Raw genomic sequence first — 13,208 nt, forward strand, 5'->3', positions numbered from 1 at the left:
GACCATCAATAACGAAGTACACGACCAAGAAGAAGAAAAATAGGATCAACTCGCAGTATGAAATTGTATAAAACCCGTGTTTTCCTGCCTCCATATGACATACAGCGGGTGTCGCCGCCACACACCGCTGCATTTTCGACGGCCCAGCTCTTAATATGTAATTACTGGGCTTGTGTTCCGTTTCACCTAGCAGCTGTTTTATTTGCGGCGTTGCGTGCGGTCTTTGGTGTTTTTAGTTATTTACGAAGGCTATATAGGTCATTTTTATGGCAGTGACCCCTTCTAATGAAAAGAGGAATTATGAGTATAGGAATTTTGAGTGTATGTGAAGTCTACCAATCCGCACTAGGCCAGCGTTGTAGACTAAGGCCTAATCCCTCTCAGTAGTAGAGGGGGCCCGTGCCCAACAGTGAGACTACATAGTACAAGGCTGCTATTATATTATATATTATTATATTATAGACAGAACATATTGATGAAAAATGATTATTCCTTGCGTCGATATAATTATGGCTGCTGCTTGTACATGTTTGATGAAGACATTAATATTCACAATAGTAGATAAACAAACATGGTTGTACTAATTGCACCCTTTACTGAATAAAATCGTGTTAAATCAATTATACTTTTTACAACAAAACTCAAAGCCATTGAAATAAGAACTTGTCATACGAAATCAAAACTAAAAACGTCAAAATTCCATCGTCAAGCACTGCATTACAAAAGATTTATTTTATTATAATAAACAATGTCCAACGATTGATGGATAATCAATCGGAGCTACAAGAAGAATCGACGAACGAAGAAAGAAAACTAATCAACACAAACCAGGAAGATAATGCTGGTCCCTCGGTGCCCACCCTACCTGGAGCAGTGCAAAGTCCAAAAACTAAAACAGGACTCTCCAAATCTGAACACAGTATACATTTAATAACAACTAAAGATGTAACAGACGCTTTGAAATCGCTAAATCAGACGCCGCAAGGGATTGTAAACTTAAATTTCAATGAACTTAAAATTCCAATTCTAGAAAAAGATGTCGCTGCGACCGATCCCACCACATTGATAGATTTGAAAAAATTCATGGCTTCTTGTTTCAAATTTAATAAAGAAGGTAATAAGGTGATTATTGAAACGCCGAATGTCCACGCTGTAACAATTACTAGTGAAATTACAGAACCTAACTCAAGCAACGATACTCAAACCGAATCGATACCAAACGAAGTATTGATCACTGCTCAGATAGAATCCAAGGTATCTAAAGCAGTGGCGGATCGAAAGAAGTCTGGAAGTCTCTCTGAAAGATCCGATTTAGCTTTGGTCCAACGAGATTCGATCTCCAGCATTGGATCAAACGTTTGTCGAATATGCATGACCCGAGGCCGAGAGCGGTACGAAACTTTTTTCGCTTGTGGCAGATTGTTATCGATGTTTTTGCTACGTGCTGTGGTTATATTTCTTTTTTGTTTATTATCCATTTAGAGTTCGGAGATGTTTTCGTGTGGTAACTATTGTTTTTAGACGATAGGGGTTAGGTAGAAGCTTTGATTTATTTGTTGAAATAATTCTGGTTTATTTTGTTAAGGGTGAGCCAATAAATCATTTCTAACTAGACGTCATGCGTGAAACATAACTAAAGAAATTTTAATGGTTATGGAACGTTAAATAGTAAACTTATTTTTAGAAGATTTTGCTCGCGGCTTCGGCTTCATCAAATAGTTTTAGAGGATTTAAGTCCCGCTATATTTACCTGTTCGGGAAAGAGTAGCCTTTGTCCTTCCCAAGGTCTTAAACTATCTCCATACCAAATATCATCGGAATCGCTTCAGCGGTTCAGCCGTGGAAGCGTTACTGACTAAGTTTCGCATTTCTACATATGATTGAATATCATATATTATAGTGCATAAGTGTGTGCGCAATACATAGACCTGCACTGTCTATTTCTTCATTCTCATACTCCGGTGAGACATCCGACATGACCGTAGAGAGATCAGATCAGACCAACGGCTTTACATGCTTTCCGTAGCACAGGGTTCCATACCGCCAACTTCCCGATTCCGAGCTGCGACTAAGTAATTTTTTAAGATGTAAAAAACCAAGTCACTTTTATTTTTGAATCCCCGGAATTCGAACCCAGGATCTCTGCGCGGCAGTCGTATTCGTACCGTATGCATTACAACTACGCCACCGAGGCAGTAGTACTGTACGTAAGTAATTACTGGGCATCATAAGATTTTCAATAGACGAATGCAGTGCAGTGCCATTAAGTACTTAATTAATTCGGGTGGTGTTGCTAGTGATAATGACCAGTATATCACTTACCATTAGACGAGCATCATGCTCGTTTTCTCATTCATATACAAGGGTGTCGCCAAGGAGAGGGCACGGAGAGGCAGCTGCCCCTCCCCTAGAAGTTCTAAAACTCGAATGAATCCACCAATTTCATTACTAATATTACGTACGGTCAATTACGCTCTCTTCTATGTTATTGTTAAAGCGGCAGAGGAGAGACGCTCTTGTTCATATGTATACAATACGTACAGTTAAATTTCGTTTTCAGATTAATTTCGCCATGTAACTGCAAAGGATCGCTTGCAAACGTCCATCTAAGTTGTCTAGAGCGATGGTTGAACCAAGTAGGCAGGAATCACTGCGAGCTCTGTGGATTCAGGTAAAATAATCCTTATGTTATAGACTTTAAGCTCATTTAGACGGATTTATTAGTATTAGCGATTAGTATGGGCGCTATTATATCATTATAAAAAAAAATATATTACTTTACGTTTTAAAGGGAATCTACTTATACTACTTTCTTGTTTCAATATTTTAACTATACATAGAACTCAATAGTTTTAATATCTTAGTCCGCACTTTAAGTAATTAACTAATATAAGGGCGCAATGTTAAGGAATACATTGTAGCTTTTATGCTTGTATATTTTATAATTTGATACAGCTTTGATTGTTATCTGTTTTGCGTCTTAATTTAATTAAATAAGTAAATACATAAATCCGAGAACTGATCACATAACAAAGCATATAAAGACTATGAGTCAGTACGCCATCGAGGCAGCCGTCCACTTCCATATTTATATTATAAATGCCAAAGTAACCATCTGTTTGCTACACTTTCTAATCCACTGAAACAATTTCGATACAATTTTGTATAGAGGTAAATTGAGACATTGGGAAGGACGTAGGCTATTTTTAAACGCGGGCAGAGCCGCGGGTAATAATTAGTAATGCTATAACCACTAAAAATTACCTGTTTAGCTTCATTATCCATCTAGAATCAGTTTCAACTGACGCGATTGAAACTTCACCGCTGCGCATTCGAGTGGAAACTTCAACTAACTTCAATGGGCTCTTGTCCGAAGATGGCGGATATTTAACAGAATTCATTGGCGCGGTTAATATCCTACGAAAGTTTTAGCTATACTTGATCCGACTACGAGAAATGAGGGTTATGATTAAACATTGTATTCTGGACATAACTTCTGTTACTAAGTACTTACTTATTTAGTAAAATACATAAAAATATTTTTCGACGCGAACTTCAGACCATATAATAATAAATACAATATGGCGTTTTTGTACTTTAATTTTGCTCTTGGTAAACATATGTATTAACTTAAAAACTAAACACGCCAACAACAAAAACCAAAGTCAAAAAAACATGGAACAAATACCTAGATATTTCTAGTTTGAATAACTAAATGTGCCAGTTAAAAAAAGAAACAATAGAATTCCTAAATAAACGAAATTACATCGAAAGGTATCCAATAACCAATACAATAAAATGGAACGCGCATAAAGTGAAAAATAAGTTTTTAATTTCCATAATGAATTGAATAGTCCCGCTCCGAGATAAAGATACGTTCGAATTAAACGAATTCATTTCATTCGGACGAATTTTTAAAAGAATTTTCATTCGATCTATACCGACGCGGGCTCGTCACTTAATTGGAATATTAAGTTTTATTCAACGGAATTTTTATCGGCGTTTTAAATTTTTTAGGTTATATTTTTCGCGCCTTTTTTAGTGGCGCGAATTGGCTGTGAAATGCCGAGCAAATAAAAATCAAATATTGTAGAATAGTCTGTTGATAAGATTTAATAATAACCACCATTTTCAAATAAAGGATCCCAACCCATTTGTCGTTCTATTTAAAAAAAATGACCAATCAGAACAAAGTATTTTTTGACGTTTACAAATGAGTTATTTTGATTGGTTCTTTATCGGTATCGGATTGAAGATTGATATCGGGTTCGTTTATTGAAAACGGCTGAAACTGATACAATTGTAGTTTATAAAAATTATCTACGTAATAAAATAGTTTTGTAATATTAGATTAGTCGCTCCAAGGGATAGATAGCGTTGGATTAGTCGATCCAGCGCACAAATTACCACAATACAAACAATAATTACCAGTTTAATATTAGTATTCACAATATGTATTATAATTATATTATAGTGTTATAATTAAAAGCCGTATAAACATACTCCTCAGTTTTATATATTAGAATAATTAGTATAGTAAGTTGATAGATCTATTTATGTCCTATCTATCTCCGCCTCATTTCAGTTATCCGGCGATACGCACGCCACGGTACACTGTGCTTCAAGCCCTACGCTTGTGGTTCGGGAACCCCCGTAACAGGAACCATTTGCAGGTATGACTGAAAGAGTTCATTCATTCAATAACTCTCTTATAAGTACATTAACTAACATAACATTTATATAAAAATTGCGGAACTGCCCCTTAATGGCGTAGCAAAAAGTATTTTTGAATAACTAATGTAAAAAGTAGTCGTTTTACTACCGGAACCATAGATGAAAGTCTGACTTTTGTATTTGGTCGGCTTATACATTTATGAGATGAGTGGCATTTACACTGAAGTTATGAAACAGGCTTTCCTTTCCCTACCAAAAATACCTGTACAATATCAGACGCGGTCAGTGTGAAAACGCATTACACTTTATATCGTCCACACTGAACGCCATTTGCCGCGTCCACCCGACCCGACGCGACGGTCGGACGAACCGGAGTCCGGACAATCCGTCTTCGCATTTTACTGCCGTTACATAATTTTTTTTCGGTGCCGGAACTATTTTTTTTTCGACTGTACCGAATCGACGAGGCGGTTTTAAAAGCCCATTCGTGTCGTGAACCTTTTGTTGCTGTGTATTCTTACTTTGTTATAAATCGTTTTGTTTACAATACGACTTTGGTTTATATACTAGGTTACGAATAAACACATTTTGCATTCGAATTTATGACTTGTTGCTTACCATGTGGGATAGATTAGCGGCGAATGTAGATGAATCTACCTACCCCTTTAGAATCAATCGTGAACTTAGTGACGGCATGAAACAGAACGCTTTCACTATCGGTTTGTTGGTATAGCTATCAAAATGGCCCATTACTATTTTTAAAACTATTTACACGGATCTCTTAATTGCGAATATTTAGTAACACCAAATATACAATAACACCAAATAACACCATATATAAATGCTATAAAACAATAACTTAATAAACATTTTATAAATCCCGTCTCTGACGTGACGTCTTAAGGCGTCATTTCAGTGACACGGTTAATGGCATTACCGAGTTAAGCCGAACAGACGAGAGGTGACGGGTTATGTCGTCGAATAGTCACGTAGAATCAATAATTTCGACACACCAGTATCCGTCGATGGGCCGTGTCGTTTTATGTGGACCGTAACAGAACAGCTGCGGTGGCCGCCGTGTTATCACGTTCATATAACAATTATGTGGTGCGTTTCTGTTGAATGATTATGTAGACAACCGTATTGGGAATATCTGTTACAACTAATGCACTAGCACTTTTGTGTTTAAATTGTTATTTTAGGCATTGAAATTAATGGGCGTTAACATCTAATATCTTGGATTAATGTATAGTTATTCACAAAGGAAGCTGAATAAATTCAAAACTTTTAACCGTCTATATACGTTAAGTTATTTTTTATTTTCTTTTATTTTATTAAGACAGACATATTATAAATTATACTTATACACAAAGAATGCATATAACAGTGTTAACATTGTTTAATTCAACTCTGGATGACGGTAATTTTATATACTCATATTTCATATAAAAACCTTTTTAACACATATAAAACCGTATCAAATTCATCAACTAACTTAGACATAAAAACCGATTTGAATAATTAACTTATCACTTTAGAAAATTCGACGCCCCTCGCCGCTCGCCCCGCACCCCCTCGACCCTGACAATCAGCCGTGACGTGACACCACGTTATTGCATTTCCCACTTGTATCGAGCTTTGTTCCGCTCGCCGTGACGATCGGAGCGTGTTTTTCTGCACGCTATTTATTGATATTGGATTGCACGTTGCCGCTTGAATGGTTAAATTTTAATCGCGAATATGTAAAAATGTAATCATTGAAACTTGTATTTTTATTTTGCCACTATTGTTCTAACACGTAAATATGTGTGTAAACTAGTGTATCTGAGAATACATACACTTAATTTTAAAAGATCAACCATTGAACTTTAGGAACAAACAGTTTACAAAGTTTAATAAACTTACGCAATAGTACACGATAGCCTAGTTTTTGGAACGGTTTGATGTGACGGATGTCTGCAGGTGAAAACCCAAACATACTTCTGATTTTTCAAAGTTACATGTGTATTGTCAATTATTGTACGCTTTAACAATAAAGAAAAACATCGAGAGGAATCCTACATACCTGAGTTTTCCAAAAAGAATTTCGAAGGTATGTGAAGACTGCTAATCCGCACTAGGCTAGCGTAATGAGTTAAGGCCTAAACATTCCCAGTAGTAGAGATCTGTGTTCAGCAGTGGTCATATGTAATACAGAGATTATCATTTTTATTATTCCAATATAATAGTATAAAAATTCATTGTAAAAATGAATACATTAAGGAAATCAAATGAGATAGCAGAAACCCGATAGTAAGTAGGTATCGCGCACAACGTTCGAAGTACAATTAAGATATTACGACCATTAAATAGTTCTTAAGCATTGTAAAATTATCTGTCATACATAGAATATCCTTCTGCGTGTGTATCATCTTATACTAGCTACGATGACAAACCTAACCCACCATCTTTCTCTCTCTGCAGTCGGTCCCTCTTGACTGAGGATCGTGGTCATCATTAGATATACCGCATTTACAGTAGATTATTTTGTCTCCACCGGTTTCTATTCATCGCATCTTTAACTAATTTGTGCAACTGTCCGGGTTGGTGCTCGGCCTCGGGAACGTTGGCCTTCGGTTGCCGGTATATTATATACTCCAACGCACTCTAACAAGGAGATTTAGAACTGTCGTCTACTTACCCCCATATTATATACATGCCAAAGCCCGTCACACATGACTAACATAATCCATCGCTCACAAACGTCACTTGACAGGGCTCAAATTGCTTTACGCAAAATTCCAGTGTTTCTCAAACGGGGGCGACGTCTCACGACGCCCTTGTTGACCGCAGCGCCGCGTGGTGACGTCACGACACGCACTTATTGGATTTCCGTCTTCGCTCTGTCGCCTTATTAAATTACCAATGACAAGCGCCCGCTTGACGTGCATCAGTTTGAAAAATGTAGTTTGAACCCAAGTGTGTTGGGTTTATTTTAGAACAGCGACGTGATGACACGTTGGCAAAAGTTAAAGTCGTAAATTTTTAAAACTAAAGTTTTATACTTTTTTTAGCACGTTTGTGCCAGAAATGAAACAAATACAATGAACATTGCATTGTATTTATGAAAATAAATAATATCCGAATAAACAATGTCCGAATATTTAATACTCATCAGATATAAAACGACCAAATACAAAAGCCACATTCTAAAAAACCTTCCAAATAAATGGTAATCAAATGAGTACGATTTACATTACTTGTTTGAAATTAAAACAAGCTCATCATGCGCTAATCTACAATACCTTTAGAATGACATTTAAAAATTTGCTTCAAATAAATATAAACTGAACACTTTAAGCCCCGAACCACGTAGCGTGAGAAATATTGCCACGAGCTAAACATAGATCATGAAATATAACCACGATAAAGCATTGTCGATGTAGTCGATTTCCTAGTTAGGGTCAGTGTAGACCAGCCTGGGTTCTTTAGACGTGATAGTACGTTACCGGACTGTGGTAGGTACTTGGCAATTTGAAAGATGGTTAAAAAAATTACATACTATTTATATAAAAATGGTTTTGATTTCACCATCTGCATAGTACATGGAACCAAATTTTAATAAATGTGTCAACTTTAATTAATTAATAAAACATACCCCTGATGGATAGGTACAAAATAAAATCATTTGTTCTCACATATCATAGATGTTAAATTAAAGAAGAACATGTCCAGTGGATACCTGGCTTTATACGTATTTCCTTTGACAAATACTTGCTATTTTAAAAAGTCTTTGCAAGTTGCTTTTTGGTTCTCTAGATATCTGCAGAATGGGGTGTTGTATGCTAATTTGAACAATAGCATGAGATTTTTTTTCATTTCGACGTCTGTTTATACATTTTTATTGTGTAGAATGTATGCAATGTAATGTTATGCGACATCGATATATTTACTACGTACTAGATTTGGCGTTCCGAACATACACTGTGTTCAACTGAATTGAACTGCAATCCATTCAAACTGACTTTAGTATGGTCAATATTGACAGCTTATGGTTGTGTACGGAGTGTCGCTCATGATATAAGAACTAGAGTCTAAGTGTAAACCTGGATTTGAATAAAAAATATTAGTCAAATAAATAAAATTATTTGTTATTCAAGTGAATAAATAGGTTATAACAGTGAAGTTTTGGTTGCCATTCTAGTTGAGATTTTGAACAAATAGTTTATACGGACGTTCGTGTCTATAGAATATACGTCAATATTATGCGACGATCCAATATAAACAGGTATTTGGGTGTCGGAAACTCTCACGCGATATTCGAAACGCAATACAAATGTCACGTAGATTTTCGGTTAAACAATGGTATTACCCCGGATAAGCCGGCTCAATCGAGCTGTATATCATTATACGTGACTACCACTTCATCACCTGCATTCACGAAAATGAAAATTGACATAGGCACAGTTACCAGATAAAAAATTATCAGAAAATTGGCTTTCTGGTCGAAAAGTTGAATAAAGGATCAAAAAATTGGTTCACGAGATTTTTACTGTTAGAAATAGCAGTTTTGTAAAGAAGTACACAATATTTTGCTGTCCAAATAAATTACTTCCCCCCAAAACAATCCTCAAATATTTTGTCACGCCGTTTAGAAATTCTAAAAAACCCTAATCTAGCAACTTCTCTATATTTTCTACATTATGCCTTTAAAGGGCGGCGGACCAATACTTGCCAGTAATAAAAAATGTTACACAAAAAAAATTTACAAAATATAGTAGAATATTTCCATTTTCAGTCGGACTGCCTGATATTTTGGCTTCTATCGACCGTGACCGCGGGCCTGCTGGCTGTATGCATCGTTGGCACACAATACTTTGTGATTGAAGGCAACAAATTCGGTAAGATAGACACCGGTGCTAGGAAAGATGAAGGTTTGTTTATTTTTTATTTTTTTTTAAAGATTAGGCACTGGAACCTTTATCAGAGATATTATGTTTATTAAAAAAAAAATGCTAATTTAAAGGAATCTTTAGCGTGCGTTCATAATTTTTTTATTTGTTGTTGGTAACAAATTCGATATAGGTCTATATAATGGTAATCGTACATCTAATTAAAAAATAGACAGAATACAATATGGAAAGAAATATAATTATTTCATAACTATTTTTCGCTCACAAAGTTAAATTTGAAGAATTAGAACATTTTTTATTTAAGTTTACACTAGATACTAAGTAGCTTATACTTATGGCGTGTGGTCCTGGAGAATCTGGAGTGTCGGGTTCAAATCCCAGGTCGGAAACATTTGTTTCGTTTTAATATGACGTTGTCGTATAATTATAATCAAAATCGGTTACTCTGCAACGTAAATCTATTTTGATGTGATAGGTAAAGAGTAGGATAATGTTTTTATTACAATTGAATGACGAGACGAGCATGCCGCTCGTCTGATGGTAAGCGATACGACCGCCCATAGACAGTAACACCATACAAAGCTTTGAATTACAAATTCCATACCACACCACTGCGCGCGTCACCCTAAGACATGAGATGTTAAGTCTCATAATGTCCAGTAATTACGCTACAGTATCCTTCAAAATGAAACAATACATATCCACTACTGCTTGATGGTAAAGATACGTTGCAGTGGTACCTACCCAGGCGGCCCCTCACATACAAAAACCACCAACATAAATATTCTATTACAAAATTGGAAGTAAGAAATAAAAAAATATAATATAAATGAACGAAAATTTAGACGTGGGTTACCAGCTCACAAAACAACTAGGTTTCAATATCCGGCGGTTTGAAATGCCCTAAATAACATGGACACGGCAGAAAAGCCAGTCCGACTAGTTCAAATCAAAGTCTAAGCAAAAAATACAAATTACGCAACAGTCAGAGAGTTTAGGTTTAGTTTCCCTCTGTTGTAATTTTGGCGCGAATACAAGTAAAAAGGAAATTGTAGGGTATACAGAAACATTGAAATATGATTTGTACAACTTATGAAATTGTATGCCTATAATAAATTTACATTTACCGCCATTTACAACATACGATCCCAATCGCTTTTTTCGATCTATTTTAAAATTGACTAATCGGAACAAAGATTTTTTCGACATGTTTACAAATCAGTTATTTTGATTGGTTAACTCTCGGAATGCGATTGATGATTGAGATTGGGATCGTTTATTAGCCAATCACAGCCTATATGCCTATGCACGTGCCCCCCCCCCCCCCCTGCCCTCCACCCTTGACGAAACCTTTGGAAAGATTATTATCACAGTAATGCTCCGTACTTAGCTAAGTCATCATCATCATCAGCCCTGTATTATATACTGTTCCACTGCTGGGCAGAGGCCTCCTCTAATACTGAGAGGGATTAGGCCTTAGTCCACCACGCTGGCCTAGTGCGGCTTGGTGTCTACCAAACACACCTGTCTTCACACTCCCTCAAAATTCCTATAGAGAACTTCTCAGGTATGCAGGTTTCCTTACGATGTTTTCCTTCACAGTTAAAGCAAGCGATAATTCACAAGGAATACACAGATACTTTTTTTTTTACAAAACTCAGAGCTGTGTGCCCTTGGGTTTTGAACCTGCGGACATTCGTCTCGGCAGTCCGTTCCACACCCAACTAAGCTATAGCTGCTTCCTAGCTAAGTAACATTTGTGAATACTGTCGAATGTTTCAGGTATATCCCATCGGATAACGGAGACAGCCATGGATTTCTTCATGGCCATAGTGTTATGTGGGTATTCGGTGACTGTGTACCTCCTCTGGAAAGATCATTATGTCATGTGGAATCGATGGAGGCGAGCCAATGTGAACGTGAGGTTACTTCTCACGCCGGATTCGAACCCCGTACCGTTCGTGCCGCGGCCTAGATATAATGTCGTTTAATATATTTGTATTTTTTTTAATTGCAGTTTTATTTAGCTGATGTGGTTTCTGTTATGACTGTACCAAACTAGATATGGGTCATTGGTAAATAAAACTTAGTTCAATATATACTACCTACTTATTACAAAAAAAAAGTAACAAAAGGTCGCATCGTTCCATCTATTTGGCTGACTACGCTTTGTTTTTAGTAGTTATTTATTTAATATTTTAAAATCATAACCTTTTGTTATTCCAGTAAATAAAACACTGAATAGCTAATACCTTCTACAACAATTTAATATTTGAACAATGTTTCTAGCCGACATGCACACCGAATAAGACACCTCATAATAAATACATAACATGGCCAGTACCGCAGTGCTAAAATATGAAATTTAATTCTTCATAATCCATGTTTGCATGTAGTTTACACGCGCAGGATGATTTGCAATCGCGTCTGGCACTCAGCCAGGCCTACATTCAGACGTTTATGAACGCCTGTAGCCGTGTAAGTGGCCTTTCTACCCGACACGATGAAAATGTGATGAAATCTATATTACAAACACTAAGATTTACATAAGCAATAAAAAAGTCTAGTAGTTGTATAAAATAAAATATAAATTATAATAATATGTGCATGCATATAACAAATACCTATTATAAGTAGTTAATTACATAGTTTTTCCCTTTCTTAAAACTTTGCCCGACAGGGTCCACGATTATGTCACGTGTATTTAAATGTAACATCTATTGTATAAAATGATTGTGGAGTGCAATAAACTTTGAATTTGAAGTTAATAAGTTAGTCTTTTTATACATTGGCTATAATAAAAATATTTTAACCTACAGATTTTATTTCACAAACTAAATTGAATACAACCAAAAAGTTCTAAGACAATATAGAGCGGGCAAAGGGAAAATTGTCATACAAAAATTTTACGCTCACGTGATGGTTACAAAATCTACCGTGAAATTTTATTTTATTTATTTATTTATTTACTAACTTCTAATTTACAATTTGGTTTTACCTTAAATTATTGATATATCGTTTCTATATCGTGATTGTCATGTTTTTAATGCCAATATTAGCATATTTTCTGTAAAATGATTATTTTTTTTATCAATATCTAATGACGCTTTGACATTTGTCATACGGAGTTTTATACGGGGTACGGCGATTTTAAATAAGACAGCTACTTATAACCAATTGGAAATAACTTTTGGAGCACAAATTAGGCCCTGATATCCGGTCTATAACTAACTATATAGTTTAATGTCTTTGCATACAACACATCACACACGTAAACTTTTTTTGTGTTATTATTATATGGCATAATATTATGACTAATTATTATAATTCAATGTCACTTTTGATATCTTTAGTGTCATGATTTCTGAATATTATGGAATAATTAAACAAAATTAACATATTAAAATCAAATCCAAAAAAATACTGTCGCATTTAGCTTGCAATTATGATCTTAAATTAAAAAAATGCACACAATTTGATGTTAACGTTAAAGTGGGTAGAATAAAAACAGAGGTGATGTTCAGCTTGCTGGCGCAGTCAGACAGTTCTGTTTGAGCATCGGAAGCGAAAGTAGTGTCTAGTAAGTGGTAAATGTAAAAGTGTTCTAAGAAATAAATATTCCAGTACTAAGTGTGGAAGAGC

The 13,208-nt window shown here is 35.6% G+C and overlaps 1 protein-coding gene across 2 annotated transcripts; it reads left to right on the plus strand.

Moving 5' to 3' along the window:
• Positions 1–655: 655 nt before the first annotated feature.
• Positions 656–11,574, plus strand: LOC115444129 (E3 ubiquitin-protein ligase MARCHF1). 2 transcript variants are annotated; one of them, XM_030169790.2, is made up of 5 exons: positions 656–1,391; positions 2,561–2,671; positions 4,586–4,673; positions 9,452–9,587; positions 11,349–11,574. In XM_030169790.2, the coding sequence occupies exons 1-5, from the start codon at positions 763–765 to the stop codon at positions 11,555–11,557; spliced, it is 1,173 nt and encodes a 390-aa protein (XP_030025650.1). In that variant the 5' UTR covers positions 656–762; the 3' UTR covers positions 11,558–11,574. The 2 variants fall into 2 exon arrangements, with proteins under 2 accessions (XP_030025650.1, XP_030025651.1); XM_030169791.2 differs by having other exon boundaries at positions 9,452–9,554.
• The last annotated feature ends 1,634 nt before the right edge of the window (positions 11,575–13,208 follow it).

This window comes from Manduca sexta, chromosome 5 (assembly GCF_014839805.1).
Source record: "Manduca sexta isolate Smith_Timp_Sample1 chromosome 5, JHU_Msex_v1.0, whole genome shotgun sequence".
NCBI classification, from domain to species: Eukaryota; Metazoa; Arthropoda; class Insecta; order Lepidoptera; family Sphingidae; genus Manduca; species Manduca sexta.